Raw genomic sequence first — 21,228 nt, 5'->3', positions numbered from 1 at the left:
CTACCTGAAGAGATGGTTTGTAAGCCTGTTGCTAATGAGAGAAGGACGCCTCCAATATCTCATCAGACACTAAAAAACAAATAATCTGAGATAAACTGAGCACTAATTACTCATATCAGTCTGTGGCAATGTCATAACAGAAGCATGGAGGTCCACATGGAGAAAGACAAGAATCTATCAGCGTTTCCCTGCAGGACTGGTCAGGTGAAGGTGTGCCCTTGCCTACTCTGTGGGCCCATCTTGCTTTGAGGAAAGGAGGGTGCCTCCCCTGTAGACTCTCCTCTCACCTTCCACTTCTGAGACAGAACAGCTTCCCAGACCCTCCTACCGAGAACTAATGCTCTGGGCCAGGCTACCCCAGGGTCTCATCTGCCTTGCAGTCATCTCTCTCCTTATAAATTAAGAAACTGGTATTCATATGAGTTAAGTCTGTGATGACTTTGGTAAGCATGAAGAGTCCTCCAAAACCTCCTGGCCATGGGTGAACTGAGAGAAAAATTCATGCAATTCTTCCAGGCAGTTTCTGAAACTGCAAACTGAGGGCAAGGCCCAACAACCCCATATATGACACATAACTGTGAGGCCACCTTGTTTAGCCACCACTAACTGGTCCTTTTACTGCCCTTAAAGAAAAGGTACTGTAGTTGAAAACACTGGACCCCAGAGTCAGACTGCTTGCTTTGAACAAATCCCTGCTCCACTACCTCCTAGCTAAGGTTTTTTCAACTCCCTGAGCTCAGTTCCTTCATTTGTAAAATAGAGATGAAAAAAGGGATATCCTAGGAGGGTTGTGGGGTTTAAAAGAGATAATGCATATGAAGCGCTTGGCACAATGCCTGGCACCTAGAAAGCATTGAACAAGTGGTAGTTCTTTTTTGTTACTACCATTGTCACTATTTTTATTACCTGCAACAGTGGTGCTAAACTGTTTTGATCTTCATTCACAGCAGTTTTCCTCTTTATTTGAAGCTCTGGAGAGCACTTCCCCTTCCTAGGGCACAACATTAATTCCAATTCAAGACTCCAGACAGCATCCTCATAAGCTCTTCAACCAAGGTGCAGAAGTGGTCCTCCTTCAACAGCTACTATTCTGATCACACAAGCACACCAACTCAATCTCATTCCCTTTTTCCAATCACACTCGTAAATCACACCAATAGCCTTGAACTTTCCTGTCCCTCTTTCTACCAAATTACCTCTTTTTCTTCCATTATCATAAAATAAGAGCTCTCCAACATTATGGTGAGTTTACCACTTACCAACTTCTGATGTTAAGGATTTTAATATTCCTTTACACACAGTTGATAAATACATACAGAATACGAGAGCCATCAGGAAAATGCAAATTAAAACCACAATGAGATGTCACTTCACACCCACTAGAATGATCATAATTTTAAAAAAAGGCCGATCAAAAACAAGTGTTGGCGAAGATGTGGAGAAACTGGAACTCTCAAACACTGCTGACAGGGATGTAAAATGATGTGCCCTTTTGGAGAACAGTCTGAAAATTCCTCATAAGTTAAACACAGTTATCATATGACCCAGCAATTCCACTCTAGGTATAAATGCAAGAGAAATGAAAGTATATGTCCACACAAACACAAATACACAAGTGTTCATAGCAACATTATTCATAATAGGCCAAAAAGCATTACAACCCAAATATTCATCAGTAAATGAATGGACAAACAAAATGTGGTATATCCATGCAACAGACTATCATTCAGCATTAAAAAGGAATGAAGTACTGACACATGATTCAACATGGATAAATCTTGAAAACATTATGCTAAGTGAAAGAAGCCAGTCACAAAAGACCACATACTATGCGATTCCATCTATATGAAATGTTCAGAAAAGGGAAATTTAGAGAAATAGAAAGTAAACTGGCAGCTGCTAGAAGTTGGAGGGGTTGGGAGGAAATGGGAAGTGACTATTATAGAGAGTTTCTTTTAGGGATAAGGAAAATGTTCACCATATTAACTGTGGTGACAAATACACTAAAACCCTTGACTGTAAACATTAAATAGGTGAATTGTATGGTATATAAATTTTATCTTCATAAAGTTTTATGCAGTAAGTAAAAGATAAATAAATGTTTGCCGAATGAACAAACATTTGACCTAAATAGGAGTTTTGAGTCCCTGGGGTCAGTAGGCCACATGGGAACAATAGGAGAGCACTCTGACTTGTGTGGCTGCAAATGAAATAAGCTCCTAATAAATATGGTTCAATGAATTTTCATCCAGCAAATTCATGAAATGGACCAAAGTGTTCCCTCAAATCCATAAACTACGAATCGATTTTTTAAAGCCACTCAAATCAAATACCTGTTAGCTTTTCATACGACTCCAAAACATTTTCACTATCTTAGTTATAGATCATATAAATACTATATCTTATACATGGACATTTATTTAATGGGGTATTTTTGGTAGCCTGGGTAACTTCCATATCATAACATGTACTACCTATGCTACAGAACTAGTCATATCTATCAAATTTAACTCATTTATGTAGTCAATCAACATTTCTTACATGCCTACTATGTGCCAGGCAGTGTCCTAGGTGTCAGGGATGCAAAGATGGCTGAGACACAAGCCCTCCCCCCAAGGAGCTCGCTGCATAGTGAGCTGAGAGTTATAAAACAGAGATAGGAGAGCACTCTGACTTGTGTGGCTGCAAATGAAATAAGCTCCTAATAAATATGGTTCAATGAAGATGATACAAAATAATTACAATGCAGTGACATTAACCCTGTAGCACCAGTCCTCTTGAGAAGCAGCCTACCTGTTGACATGCTCCTCCCAGTCCTCCGGTGGGGGAGGGGCATCTGCATCGGTCCTAGCGAAGATGACGTGCCGCTCACACTCATTCATCACACTGCGCGCTTTCTGATTGTCATAGAGTGGCACAGGTGTTGATGTGACTGTCTCCACGTCTATTGGGACATCTGATTCACTGTAAACAACAGAGGAAATTGGACCAGCCACACATACTTCACATGATGCAAGTATTTAATGATCATCTGGTAACCTAAAATATCTCTTTAATACAACCAGCTTTAAAGTATGCCTAAGGACACTATATTTACAAGACAACAATGATCCAAAGTCATTTTTCCCACACTTGCCTAAGTCTCCGCCCTCTGACCTACTGGTATTTGCTAGGGGAATACAAAGTTGTTTTAAAAGGTGCCTATGTGGAGTTCCTGTCGTGGCTTAGTGGTTGACAAATCCGACCAGGAACCATGAGGTTGCAGGTTCAATCCCTAGTTTCGCTCAGTGGGTTAAGGATCTGGCATTGCCATGAGCTGTGCAGCCTGGATCTGGAATAGGCCAGTGGCTATAGCTCTGATTAGACCCCTAGCCTGGGAACCTCCATATGCCATGGGTGAGGCCCTAAAAAAAGACCAAAAAAAAAAAAAAACAAGTGCCTGTGCAAAAAATGACAACAGCTATTTTTTAAAAAAGACAAATATATTCCACAAGCAAAGAGCTGATTGCCTAGATATGCCTCCCCGTACAATAGCTATGAGCCACATACAACTATTTAAATTAATTAAAATTAAACTGAATTTAAAATTCATTTCCTCAGTCACATTAGCCACTTTTTTTTTTGGTCTTTTTGTCTTTTCTAGGGCCACGACATATAGGGTTAGGGTTAGGGTGATGCCACATCAACATGGCGTCCAAGCCGTGTCTTCAACCTACACCACAGCCCGCAGCAACGCCAGATCCTTCACCCACTGAGCGAGGCCAGGGATCAAACCCACAACCTCATGGTTCCTAGTCAGATTCATTAACCACTGAGCCACGACAGGAACTCCCACATTAGCCACATTTCAAGTGCTCAACAGCCATATTTGCCTAAGGCTATCATACTGGACAGAACAGATAGAGAACATTTCTAACACTGCAGAGAGTTCTACTGGACAGTGTTGGTCTAGAGTTTTATTCATACAAACTTTCCCTTTCCTTAGCAAATCAACTGGTAGTTAATTATATGCTGTAAAAGCCTGTGACCGCCTAAGATAGATCACCTGGAATCCAGACACCTTAGCTTACTCACTGTGTAAGGAGTCTAGACAGAAACAAACAGAAATGGATGCCTGAAGGATATTTTGTATTTTAAAATATTAATGGTATAATGGAAAAGAATCTGAAAAAGAACATCTTATGTGCGTGTGTGCATACATATACATAATCATTTTGCTGTACATCTAAAACTAACAACATTATAAATTAACTAGACTTCAATTAAAAAAAAAAAAAAGTTAATGAAATCCTAGTGCCACAAAGGTCCTTCACTGGACCAACTTTGTCACCCGAAATGCAATACCCATCAAACTGGGCTACTAGCTATCTACCAAACATCACTCTAACTTTTTGACCTCAATGATGTTACTGTTTCCATCCCCAATGGCTGGAATAATTATAGCATTATGACAGGAAGTGAAATCATGCATAGCTAGATTTGGTGGTTGATGAAAGAGCTGGTTATCTTCTGTGGATCAGACACTGGGTTAGGTACTTAGACCTATATGCCTAAAAGAGAACTCTTGATTTCACCATTCCAAACCAATACTCCCCACAGCCTTCCCCAACTCATGGCACCACCCAGCTGCTCAAGCCAAAAATATAAAAGTTAGAACTAATTTCACCTTTCCCCTTAACGCTGGCCACACTTTACAGTTCATCATAGGTCATGCTCTACACCTCAAGGCCGTCCATTTTTCTCCATTTGTACTATTCCTGCCCCATCAGGCATATCACGATTTCTGGCCCTGACCACCACAATGGTATCCCAGCAGGTCTTCTCTATTCCACTCCTGCACTGTCACCTATTCAATAAAAATGTAGTGATCTTTTTTAAATATAAATCCAATCTCTAGCTTAAAATCTTTCAATAATTTATTACCACTCTTAGAATCAAATTCTTATACGAGGAGTTCCTGTCGTGGCTCAGGGGTCAACGAATCCGACTAGGAACCATGAGGTTGAGGGTTCGATCCCTGGCCTTGCTCAGTGGGTGAAGGATCCGACGTTGCCATGAGCTGTGGTGTAGGTTGCAGACACGGCTTAGATCCCGCGTTGCTGTGGCTCTGGCGTAGGCTGGTGGCTACAGCTCCGATTCGACCCCTAGCCTGGGAACCTCCATATGCCGCAGGAGCGGCCCTAGAAAAGGCAAAAAGACAAAAAAAAAAAAAAAAAAAAAATTCCTACATGAGGTAGCCTCTGCCAACTTCTCCCCTAGCTCCCACTTATACCCCCATTGCAACCACATTCCAGACTCAATGGTCTGAAAAGAGTTCCTAGAACATGCCAAACTCCCTCTTGCAAGGCCTAGATATAAGAGGAAATAATTTTCTGAATACTGAAATGACCAAGTCCACAGACTCTCACGTTAAGAAAATATCCTGAGATGTGAACATAGAAATTTCAATGTTTGTAAGAAGCTATTACATATCTAAGAGAAAGACCTCAAAAAGGAGCTCTTCAGTTATGCCCTAAACCAGAGGCATTAGGATTATACTGGATTATTCCCTAAATCACAGATCCCATGTCCTGTACATCCAAAAAAGGCAACAAAACATTGCCCTCATTGGGAAATGAAATAAAAACCTCTATTATACAGGCATTTATTTAAAATACACATGTCATGATATTTCTAACTCATTAAGGCTCACTAGGAGAACCTAAAAAAGCAAAACACAAGATCTCTACTCCCCAACAAACCAAAAACCTGTGCTAGAGGGAAAATTAAACATCAGGTCAGATTAAAACAAACAAAACAATCTCTTCTCCAAAAAAATTTATAAATTTATTAAGGACATGATTTGATCAGTATAGAATATATCAATAAATCTTGAAACACAAGTAAACAGAACACCTTAAAGCTCAAAAGAATTGCTAAACGGGGATTCCCTTGGGGCACAGTGAGTTAAAGACTGTTGTCACTGCAGCAGCTTGGGTCACTGCTATGGTACAGGTTCGATCCCTGGCCTGGGAAATTCTACATGCCACAGTATCATATATCACATGGTAAGTTTAGGGAAAAAATTCCTTACCCTGAAATATAACCAGGCCTAAGTAGGGTTACAATCAACCCATGGTTGGAGTTCCCATTATGGCTCAGTGCTTAAGTAAGGAACCCAAGTAGTACCCTTGAGGACTCGGGTTTGATCCCTGACCCTACTCAGTGGGTTAAGGATCCGGTGTTGCTGTGGCTGGGTTGTAAGCCGGCAGCTACACTTGTGACTTAACCCCTAGCCTGTGAACTTCCAGATGCCACGGGTGCGACCCCAAAAATACAAAAAAAAAATCAACCTATGGTGACAGTTCTGTAAGAAGCTAAGACAGAAACCAAGGTCTTGGGCATATATATATGCTCCTAAACAAGGTGACCCCAGTAAAAGTAAATTGAACTACCAAAAAGGTTACTGTTGCCAGTGCTGGAGCCAGGAACTCTGTCTGGACTAAAAGAATAAATCTAATCCTATGCGGCAATTTTTAAAAACTAACTCTTTGGTATTTTTCTTCACAATTTAAATAATGCTATTCAATTCCTCTTTCCACACGAGTCCTATTACCTAAGTGCAGTAGGCTGTTTGCCTTCCTTTGAATATCTTGCCTTCCTAACTCATTAGATGTCCTGAATGCAAGATGTCTACATACAGGCCTATCTGCTCGCTGCTTAACAGCAACGCCTGAATTTAACATCCAAGCCCCTCAGACAATCTCCCACAATAAAATCCTCTTTAATCCCCACCATCTGTTCCCTGTCCAATTAGGGCAATGGCAGCCCTTAAGAAAGAAGCCCAAACTCACATGGTACTTTCGTGCTGCCTCCGGGGAGTAACAAAGAGCATGCGGGTGGGGCGGGCACTACTGGCATCTGGGTGGGCACTCCAAGGCTTGGCATAGCTATGGTCCAGAAACACTAGGTCCAGCTCCCGCTCATGCACTGAAAGCTGGAAGAGCAACGAGGTGCCCATGCGCCGCGCTGAGGTCTGGAAGTCCCTCTCCCCACCTCGGTGGGCCATGTCAGAAGAAGGGCAGCAGGTCAGAGAATGGCTATCTGCATGCTAGTCACCTGCAGTGAAAAGTTTCAGTTTTAGTCAATTCAGATGCTCTGAATCTCTTGCAGCCTATACTATCTAATGTGCTTACTTTTTTGACCTTCTATCATGTATAACTGAGGATCCATCACATCACAGACCCTTGCCCATGTAGGGAGCGCTCCTAAGAGTCCCTCAAAAGGCTATGGCACCATCTTCCTCTTCAATTTCTACAAAATTCGGTTCATTGGGAAGCTGAGGGACTCCAAGGTCTCACATGGACAAATACTAAATTTGCTTGGCCAGCATCAGTTTCCCCTGTGGCTGGCATGGGTTTGGGCAAACAAGAGGAATCAAAAATATTGATTCTTCCAAAGCTAAGGGTCTCCAGCTTCACACTATTCCCGGAAGCTTCACTGGGCCGCCTCCAGTCACAAAATAAGAGCATCCTGGGTAACAGCTGAGCAACGTGGGCTCCAAGGAGGCCCTCGAGGTCCCTTGTCTACGTTAAGCAAAAGTTTTGCAACTACTTCATAACGCTCTGGAGTTTTAAGACACAGACGAGAGCTCCTTCTCAAAGCCTGTAACAAAATGCTAAGCCAGGAAGACCCCCCCCCTCACCGTAGATGGGGTGGTCCCCCAGGAACGGCCCGCTACTCCAGGTACCCCGGGGGGTCCCACCCTTGAGCCTCAAAACCGCCACAGCTGGCAGGCAGGGCTTGTAATTCACACTTTACAGACGAAGGCGCCAGCTCAAGGAGACGGAGTGAATTGGCCAAGGTCACCGAGAGTTCGCGACGAGGAGGAGCCGCCAGGAACCCGCCTCCCGCCGGCCCGGGCCCAGCTCAGCTCCCGCGTCACGGCAACCCCAGTCCGCCCCCTGCCCCACACGGCCGTCTGACCCAGGCCGCCCGGGCCCCGGGCTCCAGCCCCCTGTCCCCGCATGACCGGAGAGTCCGGAGGTTCTCGCTGAGACCCCCGCCCGCCAGACCAGCGCCGCCACCGCCGGGGCCCGCCACCCCCTGCCAGGGCCGCGCCTCCCCTCACCCGCAGTCGTCGCGCCGCGCGCTCGGCCCGGGCCGGATCCCAGCGCGCGTGCGCGTTACCGCCTCCTCGCCCCGGAGCTCCGGGCACAGAGCGAAACGCGGAAGCGGATCACGGCCTGGGAAGGGAGGGGCGGTGAGCTGCAAAACCGGGAGAGGATGTAGCTGCGCGGGAAGAGGAGCCCCGGGAACGCGTGCGGGTCTCTGCCGCTCACAGCGCGGAATTCCGAGTTTCGGCCTTCTGCATCTTCAGCAGGGAAAGCGAGGGCGAGAGAGGAGGCTGGCTTCTGCAGCGTCCGTTCTCAGTGACCGCCACGGTTGCTTTGCCAGGTCCCTAGCCAGGGCTGGGAGGGCGTGCAACCTACTTTCCGCTTCTCCCAGATCAGTCCCACCTAAGCGTGCAGTATTTACTTCAAATACTGTGCGCCTGAAACTAGCACAATGTTGTAAAGCAACTATACTTAAATGTAAAAAAAAGTTAGGAATTCCCTTGCGGCGAAGCGGGTTAAAGATCCGACGTTGTCACTGCAGCTGATCCGGTACTACTGTGGCGTGTGTTCCATCCCTGGCCAGGGGAACTTCTATGTGCCATGGGTGCGGCCAAAAAAAAAAAAAAAAGAAGAAGAAGAAGAGATCACTTAAGCAACAACCACAATAAAAATAAGTGCGAAAATAAAAGAAGTGCTGTGTGCCTTAAACTGCTCTAAAAAATATATTAAACAATAGAATAAAAGAAAAATTTATCCAGGGCTTTGCGTAGATGTGTCCAGATCGCCCTAAGCAGTGCTGCTTAGACCTGGAGGTTTGGAATCTCAGCTCCTGCACCTAACTCCCTGCTTTTATGACCCCAGTGAGATCTCAGTGTACCCTCTTCATCTCTGAAAGTGCAAATACTTACTCACTGGGTGGCGGAGAGAATGATAAGAACAGAAATTTATAGAAAAAGATTTCCAGAGTGGGAATATGAGTGGAATCATGAAGATGAAGTCACCTAAGTTTGGGCTGAAAGGACCAGGCCACTGCAGAGAGATTGGAAAGGTTGCTAAGGACCTACAGAGAGAGAGTGAATGGACCAATTACAGCCCAACACCATTTTCTTTGGCCTACACGCTACTTTTTTAAAATTTTATTTCATCGCAAATATGTATTTAATTATTTACTGCAAATATTTAAATTTGGGAGATTTCATGCAAAAATCCAGATATACAGATCTCTTAAAAAATTGGAGACTGTGGCAGCACTGGACTCATGTTCCTGTGTGGCAGGTATACAGGCTGCATATATGCTCACTCTGACCAGCTTCTCTAGGCCTCCTTGGCCCCTGTGGCATTTGATTCATCACCCACCCCGTCTACACCATTGTGCGCAGTGCTGGGGCTAGGGGGTTAAATGCAGGTATCCCTACATGGAAAACATGATGGGGGACAAATCCAATCATTTAGAGTGCTTAGTGGATTGGTTCATTTTGGTTGCCCCATCAGGGCAGGAGTGAAGTGAGACAACCAACGTGCAATGCTGAAGAAAACAAGAGTGCAGAGAGCAACCCAAAGAAAGATACACAGTGCTCTAGAAGGCCTCAGCGATGCTACCTGCAAACCTGGGTGCCCAGAGGAAAGTGGGGGAGGGTGGGGAGGCAGTGGAGAGAAAGGAGGCAAAACCTGTGGTCATTTCACAATTCTAGACTGTTTCCAAGAGGACAATGTGTGTTCTCTATAGCAGGCATATGGAAGTTCCCAAGCCAGGGGTTGAGCCACAGCCACTGCAGAAGCAACGCCAAGTAGTTATGTTGTGAGCCACACAGGAAGTCCTCAAACTCTTACTGCTTGATTTGCAGTTTTTCTTTCTATGCCCATGACAGACATGATTAATCAAGCACCGTTCATTCTGAACCCAGATGCAACTTCAGAGCAATTTTCTCCACACAGGACTCCAGGCTTTCACTACCCATTGATTAGAGTTGGCTACCTCTTCTCTATAATGCTTCTCCTTCCTCCGATATCCCATAGGACACACTTGACCTTCATTCATTTGCAAATATTGCTTAAATTTCTACTATATGCTAAGTACTGTGCCAAGTGCTAAAGACACAGCACTGAAAAGGCATATTTCTTTTCAGTCTATATAAATAATTAATTTATAGTTGTGATAATAAGGGCTAGCATTTAGAGAATGCCAGTCAAGTTCTAAGTGATATAAATGACCTACTTCATTTAATCCTCTCAATGACATACATGCTAGGTTCTCTTATAATCATGTCCAGAGAGGCAAAGTGTTTTGCCCAAGGTTATGCAGCTAGTAAGTATCAAAGGCAGAACCAGAACCAGTCTGGCTCCAGAACCTAAGCATTTAATCCCCTCACAACTCCACCCCCCCACCATGCCTATTCGAAGTGGACAGTGATGAAAGCATGTAGAACAGTGAGCTAGCCTTGGCTTGGGCAATGGGGTGGATGTCAAGGTGACTTTGAACCTGGAACCAAAAGAAGAGAAAGAGGTAGCATGGTAGACATTGGGTGCAAAGCTCTCTGGGAGTTGGAACAGCAAAGACAAAGACTCTCAGGCAGAAAAGAGCATTAAAACGTTTAAAAAAGAAGAGTTCCCTTGTGGCCCAGAAGGTTAAGGATCCTGTGTTGTCACTGCAGTGGCTTGGGTCACTGCTGTGGCTGGGGTTTGATCCCTGTCCTGGGAACTTCCACATGCCTTGGCTGGGGTCAAAAATTTAAAAAAAGGTAAAATAGACTACGTGATTTTTTATAACTCTAGGTAATTCATTTGTATATAGAGAAAATATTACCCTTATACTTATCTTGCAACCAGAATTTTAGAAAGAACAAGAGACAAAAGAAAACAGAAAGAAGAAATGAAATTTGGCCAGATTGTTCGTTTCTACAGCCCTGGGCACCTCAAGCCACTGGCTTCATACCCTATGACTTCTATCTCCTCCCATTCCCTTCATTCCCATCCAAAATCAAGAACCACACACCTCTGTGACATCAACTCTGTTGCTAAGCAACAACTTCAGGCCTTACTCTCCCCATGAGCCCTGAGAGAAGCCTTGGACCAAGGTGCTCCCAAGAAAGAAGCTTCACTAGAGAAGGATAGCAGGGAAGTAGGTGGGGGAGATGCTGCGACTTGTGGTGGAATCAGCCAAGATTAGCCCTCCCCTGAGCCCCCCACCCAGACCCAGCATGTTTGTGTACTTCCGAGGTAAGAGCCACGAACCCCAAGAGGCAACATTGATCAGTGAAAAACTAGATTGATTGATCAGTGCCCTACTATGTAACTAGATTGATTGATCAGTGCCCTGCTATGTAAAATATGCTGAGTGACAGAAAGGCAAGGTAGACACTGTCCCGTTCTTTCAAAACTTATCCTCCTTATTGCTCTTATTTCTCTTATGATGACTCCTCTGCCTCCCATTTTTTCCAGCAAATGGCCACACGAAAAAAAAGAAGATGAATATTCCTCAAGTTTCTTCTATGAACTAGGGCTGTGCCACCAACTGAGATTTAAAAAAAAAAAAGAAGTATCTGCTTCCTAGGATTTGCTGTGAGGACTTACAAAGATAATATATGTACAGGTCTTTGTAGAATTTCTAATAATATCTGCTCGATTGTCTCAACTATTTTTAGAATCAACAAAGCCTTTTCATAAATGTAATGATCTTTACTCCTCACAACAATTCCACGAAGCAAATGAGGCAGGTTTTATTGTCTCCATTTTATAGATAAGGAAAAAAGTCCAAGAAATGTGGCAGGAGTGGCTTAAAGGATTTATGAAGGAAAATGAAAAAGATGGAGTATATCTAAGAGACAAAGAGCTGGAAGCAAACGGAAAAAAGGGAAAGAAAGATGAACAGTCTGTTGGTGGAGAGTAGGGGTGGTGGATACAGGCAAACAGGTTTTCTAGGAAGTGGGCCGAGTGAGAAAATTGGGACCAAGAGAAAAGCAAGACACAGTGGTTTCCAAAAGAAATGAGTAAAAAACAAAATTCCTTAATCTTTTTCCTTGGCCTGTGAAAATCTGCCTGCTGAACATGACACCTCTCAGAGACTGACCACTCAGGAATCCAGGCTCACAGGGTGACTTAGTTTGCAGGTTGACAGAGATGTAGTGCAGGTTCTGTGTGTCTTTGTCCTAACTAATTTTACAGTGAGCAGGGGAAGAGCCTGAGTCAAAGCCATCTTCCCTATCACCTCCCCATCTTTGTAAGAAATCTTTGTAAGAAATCTCTCTTACTGGAGTTTCTGTTGTGGCGCAGCAGAAAAGAATCCGACTTGGAACCATGAGGTTGCAGGTTCGATCCCTGGCCTCGCTTAGTGGGTTAAGGACCTGGCGTTGCTGTGAGCTGTGGTGTAGTTCAGACACGGCTCAGATCCTGCTTTGCCGTGGCTGTGGTGTAGACTGGCAGCTGCAGCTCTGATTCGACCCCTAGTCTGGGAACCTCCATATGCCGAGAGTGCGGCCTTAAAAAGCAAAATCAGTCAATCAATCAAAAAAAAGAAATCTCTCTTACAAAGATGCCTACAATAGTATGAAGTTTTGCTTCTTTTTTTTTTTTTTTTTTTTTTTTTTTTGCCACAGCATGCAGTGGCTTAACGTGGGATCTCAGCTCCCAGACCAGGGATTGAACGTGGACCACAGAAGTGAAAGTGTCAAATCCTAACCACCAGACCACCAGGGAATCCCCCCCCCCTTTTTCTCTTTTCTACTGAATTCGTGGCATATGGAACTTCCCAAGCTAGAGGTTGAATAGGAGCTGCAGCTGCCCAGCCTATGCCATGGCCACAGCAACATGGGATCCAAGTTGTGTTTGCAACCTACGCCCGACGCAGCTTGCAGCAACCCCAATCCTTAACCCACTGAGTGAGGCCAGGGATCGAACACATAACTTCGTGGATGCTAGCTGGGTTCCTCCTGAGCCACAGTGGGAACTCCTAATTGTATTTTTAAGGAAAGCTTTTATATTTTATTGTCATTTACTAAAGTAATATAACATTACAAAACGTTTGGAACAAAGAGAATAAAAATACTACCCTCCAAAAAAATCCAACAAAGATGCCTACAACATGGAATCCTGGGTTTGCCCACAGATTTACCTACAAATTCTTATAACTGAATGTTTGATATATTTTATTCCTTTTTCACCTGTCCTTCCTAGCCTCTCTGCCCCATAGACCTTCCACTCCACTCCCCCGTCTCCTGCTATCTAACAGCCACACGTGAGTTTTTCTCTCACTTTCATTATCTCTCTCACACACTCTTTCCTTGGGAAAAATCTCAAATGTCGCAGTTTAGAAGTTCTTTGCAGGGCTATAGACTGTTCTTTGTTAAAGATATCTTGGGGAGTTCCTGTCGTGGCTCACTGGTTAACGAATGTGATTTGGAAACATGAGGTTTCGGTTCAATCCCTGGCCTCGCTCAGTGGGTTAAGGATCTGGTGTTGCCGTGAGCTGTGGTGTAGGTCACAGATGTGGCTTGGATCCCGCGTAGCTGTGGCTCTGGTGTAGGCCGGTGGCTATAGCTCTGATTAGACCCTAGCCATAGGTGCAGCCCTAGATAAAAAAGACAAAAAAAAAAAAAAAGATATTTTGGAAGAAGACAGATTTTAGTGGATGATGAGTTTTCAACCCATTACAGATTTTTTTTTTTTTTTTTTTTGGCCGCACCTGGGCACAGAGCACCCCAAGCCGCTGCCGCAGTGACAACATTAGATCCTTAACCTCGGCACCACAAGAGAACTCCATAGCTGTTTGGGGATCTTTTGGGGTGTCCTAGCTTTGCTCTGGTAACAATGGAACACTTCAATCCCAGGGCATTAACAAAAGTTTACCTCTTGCTCACACCAATTCCTGCTTTGAAGGCACTGGTCAAGCAGAAAATGTCTGCTCCAAATAGTAGTTTAGGGACCAGCTGCTTGCTGCTTGTGGCTGCAAAGTCACCAGGCACCACCCTACCAGCAGACGGTGAGGGTGGGTGTGGGGAGTGGGGAGGGAATGGAGTCTCTCCTGGGAAGTTTTGGGAGTTGGTCCAGGGAATGGTGAATCCGCTCCCCTACTCCATTGGCCAGAACAAGTCACATGGCCCCACCAGGCTGCAAGACAGCTAGGAACTACATACCCAGGAAGAAAATGAAATAAACGCATAACATTATCTATCACATGGGATAAGGTCACTCATAAAAAGTGAGAAATTTGGAAACCCCCAGAGTAAGAAAGAATCAGTGCTGTTTCACATCCGCCAGTGTAGACTTGATGTTCCCTTAGAGAGCCCTACCTCTCTGTACTCACACGAATCTAGACTTTGAAATATTTCCTACCACCAATGCCAGCTGCTCGGTGTCTTTGCAGATGTCAAGAGGACCACTCGAGAGGTGGAAGGCAATTACCCCGTGTGGAACGAGGTAAAACGCATCAGGGCAAGCCCAGAAGAGGCAATGACAAGCCCAACACTGAGGTTGGATCCAGACCGAGCTCAGAAGTCTAGGGAAGGGACAGCGAGCCTCACCGGCTTTCCCAAGGGTGGGGCACCTTGGTCTGTGAGTGGACTCTGAGTCGACAAGGCTGTGCAGGCTTCTGGCCTACAGCAGCCACCACATCTGCCCATAGCTCTTGTCCCTTCTCTCCCACTTTGGAGAAGGACTCTTCTTGTCTGACCCAGCCATCCTGATGTCCCCAGAAACCTGAAGCAGAGACAGGGCTCCCTGTGCCGGATCCCCACTCATCTCCCATCCATCACATCCACCCAGGCAGTCCCCTAGCCCCTTAACTACCAACAAGCTTGTGACACTTCCGTGAAGCTGTGGGAGCCCAGGTAGGATGCCCAGCACCTTGGTAAAAGGAGCACATGCCATCCCCTTAGGAAATTAGACTTGAAGGAGGCTCCTCAGTTGGAGAGAAACATGTCTCTCTTCTCATTTCTCAGAAGGATGGGAAGGGGAGGGAGGGTAGAGGGAGGATGATGACCTCTCTGTGCCTCCCACAGACCCTCATCTGGCACCTCAGGAACCGCCCCCTGCAAAATGACTCTTTCCTGCAAGTCACCCTTCAGGACATGGGCTCAAAAAAGAAGGAAAGGTGAGGCAGAGAAAGAGGCAAGAGGAGCCTTATTCTCTGACCAAAACTACAGCAGATGCTGCATCTCCTGTCTCTACGCTATAACTCACTCTGATGCAAAGACCAGAACCACTCCAGACAGCTAAATAATGCAAAAAAAGAAAAAAGAAAAAAAAAGTGGAGGATTTGTGGAAGAGCAAATAGATCAACTGGAACTAGGAAAGTGAGAATCCAGGAGTAGTTCTGTCTCTTCTGAAGGCATAGGATGTCAAATCTCTGTCTCTCTCTACCCAACCCTGGCTTCTCATCACAGCCCATTTCTAATGCCCCATGGAGACTGAAGCTAAGGCATCCCAGGTCAAAAAATCCTAGGACAGAGAACCTGATTGGCCCAGCTTTGGTCAAGTGTCCACCTCTAGTCCAATCAGCTGTTACTTAGCACAGTTCCCATTCCAGAGGATTATGGGAGCAGAGATTCTGGGAGGGGCTGGGCAGGGCACAGCCAGGGACTGGGGTGCCCACCACAAGGGAAACCCCAAAGCCAATTCCCAAGGGTTGAGAGCCTGAGCCCTCTGGTGGATGTTCTCCATCACTGCATCCATCCTTCCTTCAGCCTCTATGGACAGCACATCCTGGAGGAGACACCTCTAGATAAAGTCGTGCCTGGGCTAAAGAATGACACCCTTTCCCCTGGCTCAGGATCTCACACCTGCGCCTTGTCTCCCCAGGTTCATTGGCCTGGCCACAGTACTTCTCAAGCCCTTGGTGAAGAAACCAAGTGAGGTTCTTTTCGTGAAGGACCTGACTCTGCTCAACCACTCTATGAAACCCACAGACGTGAGTTGGGCCCCAGGAAGGGTGGATGACGAAGCACAGGCAGCTGATGAAGCTAAGCCACTCTGCTCCAGCAGGGGCCCAGTGTCCCCCAACCCAGAGAGCACTATCTGCCCCTGGGGGCTCCATCAAACTACCACCATCTCCCCAACTCAACCATCCCGCCATCCATCCACCCGCCCATGCCTCCACTCTTCATGCACTCATTTGGCTTGAGTGTCTAGTTGATTCACCGGTATCAGTAACTGTGCTAGGCCTGGGATACAAAACTGAATGAAGCCCACATCTGTTGGCTGTGAGGTGCCACTCACAGCGACAAGTGCTCCAGCACACATGTCCCAGGGCAGGTGAAGGTATTTTACTGACGTCTAGAGGGAGTGAATGATTCCACCTAGAGGTGATTAAGACATGCAGAAATACTTGAAGACCAACCAGACAAGAATAAGCAAATGTGGTTTGTTTTGAGCTTGCTATTTAGCCAGAGTCAGCCACCATCACTTGGTTTTGAGAGAGACTCAAAGGCAGGTAGAGGAGGGGGAAAGCTTTATGGCAGGAAAAAAAGGGAAGGCTTTCAGGGGTGCCCCAATTGGAGACTGTTGGTGCGGGGAAGCTGTAAGGGGAGCAACTAACAGCAGGGCATCCTAGATGCTTGACTTCTTCCCATTGATCCTAAGCTAGAAGGGGGGACAAAAATTAGGGGAGCTATTAGTTATTCGTCAAATCCTGGCTGTTTGAGGCCAATTTTTGCTAAAGATCTGACTTCCTGGAAGTCTAGCTCACAGCAGGCTGACTTCCTGGGCTGGTTACTATAGATAACAGGTTGGTTCCCTGGGCTGTTTACTGCAGACTGTGGATCAAGTTTCCATTTTTATACGTGGTTTTTCAGACAGGGCATGGGTTGCCCAGTGGAAAGGAAAGGAAGACAGTCCCAGGGAGGGGTATGAGGTGTACCTGTGAAGGCTGGAGGGAGAAAGAGGCAGCCTGCCCTGCTGGTACCCAGGGGTGGGGAAGAAGGAGCATGGAGGTGGGCTGAGACTAGGTAAGTGGCCAGGGGCCAGAGGTGAAGGGCCTAGGCTGATGAGTTGTGACTTTACTCTGATAGTTTAAGGCAATTAAAGAATGTTTAGTGGTCGATTCTGACAATGGTCTGGCAGATGGACGGGCAGTGAGAGCCTTGGAGGCAGGAGGTCACCTAAGAGGTGTTTGCTGAAGTCCCCACATGAGGTCATGAGATGTTGGGCTAGGACTTTAGCATCAGTGATTCTAGACTGCTCCCAAGTGACCTCTCTCTCTCTCTTCCCCACCCTGCTGCATCCTTTTCTGTCACCACCACTGCCATGTGCCTCCCCTGTCCTTCAAACTCAATCTCTTGGGAGTTTCCATAGTGGCTCGGCAGGTTAAGGACCAGACTAGTATCCATGAGGATGCAGGTTCAATCCCTGGCCTCCCTCTGTGGGTTAAGGATCTGGCGTTGCTGCAAGCTGCAACACAGGTCACAGATGCGGCTTCGATCCAATGTTGTTGTGACTGTGGTGTAGGCCAGCAGCTACATCTCCAATTCAACCCCTAGCCTGGGAACTTCCATATGTCATGGGTGCTGCCCTAAAAAGCAAAAAAACAAAAACAAAAACAAAAAAACCACCTTGCTCTCTCCCCCCCCAGTTGAAAACTGCCCTCCATCCCAGACTGCACAGGCTCCTGTCCTGTGGCCCTGAGCCCAGCATCACTCCACCCAGGACTGGGCATGGTCCCAGCTGGGCCAGACTAGGCCAGGCTCCAGTGCTGTGACTTGACCAAGGATTGCGGGAACTTACAGCCCCCCTTCCTTTGCCTTGCAGTGCACTGTCACCCTACAGGTGGCCCACATGACCTACAAGGATATAGAGAAGATAGGTATGTGCTTCCATGGGGCTTAGCTCTGCCCTTCCCCAAGCTTAGCTAGATGGGCTCTTAAGGACCTTTGACACTCATCCCTTGAGGCCTGCAGAAGGACTTGACCAGGTTAGGTCTATAGGCCAGATCTCAGACACCTGGCTGAGGTCACATATCCTCCCAGTATGTCCACTTGTCGTCTCTAGACATAAGGTCCATCCCCCAATGGGCTGCAGAGGGAGGCAAAGATGACCATCTCTGAGCCCACATATGTAAATTGTGAGGCCCAGGGTTACTGAAGGTGGGGGGAAACACATGGAAGTGTGCTAGGAAACATATTCCCCGATCAGGGCTTTTTTGCCATGATTTTATTTATGTATTTATTGATATGGCCACACCTGCAGCATATGGAAGTTTCCAGGCTAGGGGTCAAATTAGAGCTGCAGCTGCCAGTCTACATCACAGCCACAACAACACTGGATCCAAGCCACATCTGCAAACTACACTGCAGCTCACAGCAACACTGGATCCTTAACCCACTGAGCAAGGCCAGGAATCAAACCCACATCCTCATGGTTACTTGTTGGGTTCTTAACTGGCTGAGCCACAACAGGAACTCCTTAGCCATGATTTTAGTTGGGAGCTGGTCACTGGGGATAGAAGGATGAAATGTTTCCAAGTATCCTGAGCCCCAGGCTCTGAAGGCCCTCCCTGGACTGTGTTTCCACAGGCGACGAAGGCCTCCTGGCCATAACTGCTCAAGAGGTGGCCAGGCAGAAATGGATGTTCCCCAGTCCCACCGTGAACAAGACTCTGTCCCCAAAGCCTCAGCACTTTCAGGTGAGGCCGTCCAGAATGCAAATCCATGTGATTTCCCAACCCCCTCACCGTGCACAGGCCATCCCTGCCTCTCCACAAGGTCATGGTGGAAGGTCGGAGCCTCAGACTGGGCCACAAGTCCTCCGATAACCACATCCCCTGCTTCTCCAGGGGCCATTCTGGGGAACTTCTGCATGTGGCTGATGCTGATGCGAGGCAGCAGAGAGGCAACAGGAGGTGCTGTGGGCTGTGCCCTCCAGGATCTGGCAAACTGGGAGGCAGAGCAGAGGCCGGGACCTTGCCCTTCAGAGTCCTTAGGAGGGTGGGCAACACAAGGCCAGCCATGGGCAAGGTGACCTTAGCTGCATGGGAGAAGCTGAGGAGCATTGGAGGGGATCTGGGGGAAGGTCCCCAGGTTCCAATGCGAATTTTGGAACCCCCATACCATGGCTTACTATCTGCCCTCTGATCTCAAGTCTGTGTCCAAACGTTTCTGCCAGGGTTGTCCCTGTCCCCAGCCTGTGGCTTGCCAGGGAGACTGGGAGTCATCCTTGGCTGCCTCTCTTCTTCAACCACCCCCCGCACCCAGTCCACGGACAAGTCCTAGCCCCTAACATCACCTGACCGCACTCATTTTTCCATTGCCTCTTCCATCCCTGTCCCATCATCATTGCTTCCTTGGACCACCTCCATAGGCTCCTCTCAAACTCCAGGATCAAACCCAAGCCACAGCAGTGACTATGACAAGTCCTTAACCACTCGGCCACCAGGAAACTCCAAAGTGGCCTTTCATGGTTGCCATTCTTGGAGTTTCCCTGGTGGCTCAGTGTGTTAAGGATCCTGCATTGTCACTGCTGTGGCCCAGTTTCCATCCCCAGCCGAGGAATTTCTGAATATTGCCTATGAGGCTCCCCCCAAAAAAGGATGTCATTCTTATCATATACCTAAAAATATTCTCTTTGTTTTTTTTTTTGTTTGTTTGTTTGTTTTATTTTTAGGGCCACACCTGTGGCATATGGAGGTTCCCAGGCTAGGGGTCTAATCAGAGCTTCAGCCACTGGCCTACACCACAGCCACAGCAACATCAGATCTGAGCCACATCTGTGACCTGCACCACAGCTCATGGCAACATGGGTCCTTAACCCCCTGAGCAAGTCCAGGGATTGACCCTGCATATTCATGGGTACTAGTTGGGTTTGTCACCGCTGAGCCACAATGGAAACTCCTAAAAATGTTCTTAAAAACAAGGATACTCAGTGTTCTCAGGACAAAATCCAAACTCCTTCTAATGGCTTCCCAGGCCCTTGATAACCCAAGCCTTGCCTCCAAGCTACTCTGTCCACTGCCCCTGTTCTCTGCCAAACCTGCTTTAACATCCTAGACAACTTACCGTCCCCATTCTCAAGACCTCCTCCCACTAGGACTTCGCACATGCTGTCGCCTCCTGTGGAGTCCCTTCCCTTTCCCATGGGCCCAGTCCCTCTTCACAAGGTCAATTTGCCACAGGACACAAGGTCAATGTGCCCATGTCACAGCCTTTCCTCTGTGCTCGTGCTTAGGGCAAAGTCTGACACGGGGGCTGATTGCCTGCTTTGGCCACTCTTGTCTCTGATCGTGGGTTATCTGCATGGGTATCAGTCCCTGAAGAGACTCAGATTTGACGGAGATGCAGGGGGCCTCCTGGAGAATGGTCAGACCCACGGCCTAGGCTGTGAGAGATGCATGTTGTTTACTAATTCTAGCCATGACAAGCTCCCGTAACTGTGCCCCCCGGCCACTGCCATCTCCCATTCCTTCCCCAGACCCTAGCCAGCCTGGGTCTTACAGGGCTCTTCCCCCTGCCCCACCTTATATATAATTCTAGGCTCAGGTGTCATAGTCCCTTTGCTGAGTTTCAGGAAAGTATATAAAAGTAGAAGAGGAGTTCCTACTGTAGCTCAGGGGTTAAGGAATTGATGTTGTCTCTATAACGAAGCAGGTTCAATTCCTGGCCTTGCTCAGTCGGGGTTAAGCATCTGGTGCTGCCGCAAGCTTCGGTGTAGGTCACAGATGCAGCTCAGATCCTGCATTGCCGTGGCTGTGGTATAGAGTGGCATTGGCAGCTCCAATTCAACCCTTGACATGGGAACTTCCACATGCCACAGGTGCAGCTCTTAATTAAAAAAAAAAATGCAGAAGAAAACCACAAATCAGAGATCAAATCACAGATAATTCAACTGCATAATTTTTTTTTTTTGCTTTTTTTTTTTTGCTTTTTAGAGCTGCACCCAAGGCATACAGATGTTTCCAGGCTAGGGGTCGAATCAGAGCTACAGCTACCAGCCTACACCACAGCCACAGCAATGCAGGATCCAAACCGCTTCTGTGACCTACACCACAGTTTACAGCAACTCCAGATCCTTAACCCACTGAGCGAAGCCAGGGATTGAACCCACAACCTCAGTTACCAGTTGGGTTCGTTAACTACTGAGCCACGACAGGAACTCCATCTGCATAGAACTTTAAAATGTTCGATTCCTTAAAAACGTCATAGGCAAATATAAA

General features: G+C 46.7%; 2 protein-coding genes across 52 annotated transcripts in view; one reads left to right on the top strand and one right to left on the bottom strand.

Annotated features, from left to right (window-relative positions):
• The window catches only part of KANSL3 (KAT8 regulatory NSL complex subunit 3), a 54,313-nt gene extending 46,162 nt beyond the window's left edge, over positions 1–8,151 (bottom strand). For 25 of the 50 annotated variants that reach the window (XR_014841459.1, XR_014841479.1, XR_014841476.1 and 22 more), the window contains exons 1-3: positions 8,111–8,151; positions 6,834–7,098; positions 2,794–2,964 (exon numbers count right to left, since the gene is read on the bottom strand). Coding sequence is in view for 22 of the 50 variants with exons in the window: in XM_085018685.1 (XP_084874811.1) it covers positions 2,794–2,964; positions 6,834–7,048 (386 nt within the window). In the remaining 28 variants the exon portion in view is untranslated. Of the gene's footprint in view, positions 1–4; positions 70–906; positions 1,559–2,793; positions 2,965–6,833; positions 7,099–7,684 lie in introns of those variants that run through there. The other 25 variants (XR_014841472.1, XR_014841482.1, XR_014841480.1 and 22 more) reach the window with 8 other exon arrangements.
• Positions 8,152–11,125: 2,974 nt separating this feature from the next.
• Positions 11,126–21,228, top strand: part of FER1L5 (fer-1 like family member 5) — a 52,892-nt gene continuing 42,789 nt past the window's right edge. The window contains exons 1-6 of one of the 2 annotated variants that reach the window (XM_085018661.1): positions 11,126–11,312; positions 14,455–14,507; positions 15,089–15,180; positions 15,888–15,996; positions 17,832–17,886; positions 18,596–18,705. In XM_085018661.1, coding sequence (XP_084874787.1) covers positions 11,228–11,312; positions 14,455–14,507; positions 15,089–15,180; positions 15,888–15,996; positions 17,832–17,886; positions 18,596–18,705 — 504 coding nt within the window. In that variant the 5' untranslated portion in view covers positions 11,126–11,227. The remainder of the gene's footprint in view (positions 11,313–14,454; positions 14,508–15,088; positions 15,181–15,887; positions 15,997–17,831; positions 17,887–18,595; positions 18,706–21,228) is intronic. The other variant, XM_085018660.1, reaches the window with a different exon arrangement.

This window comes from Sus scrofa, chromosome 3 (genome assembly GCF_054392235.1).
Source record: "Sus scrofa isolate SSC_HxYL_T2T_F1_AM1 chromosome 3, Sscrofa_HxYL_maternal_Yorkshire_Landrace_v2.0, whole genome shotgun sequence".
Lineage (NCBI taxonomy): Eukaryota > Metazoa > Chordata > Mammalia > Artiodactyla > Suidae > Sus > Sus scrofa.
This window is presented reverse-complemented; position numbering and strand designations above follow the sequence as displayed.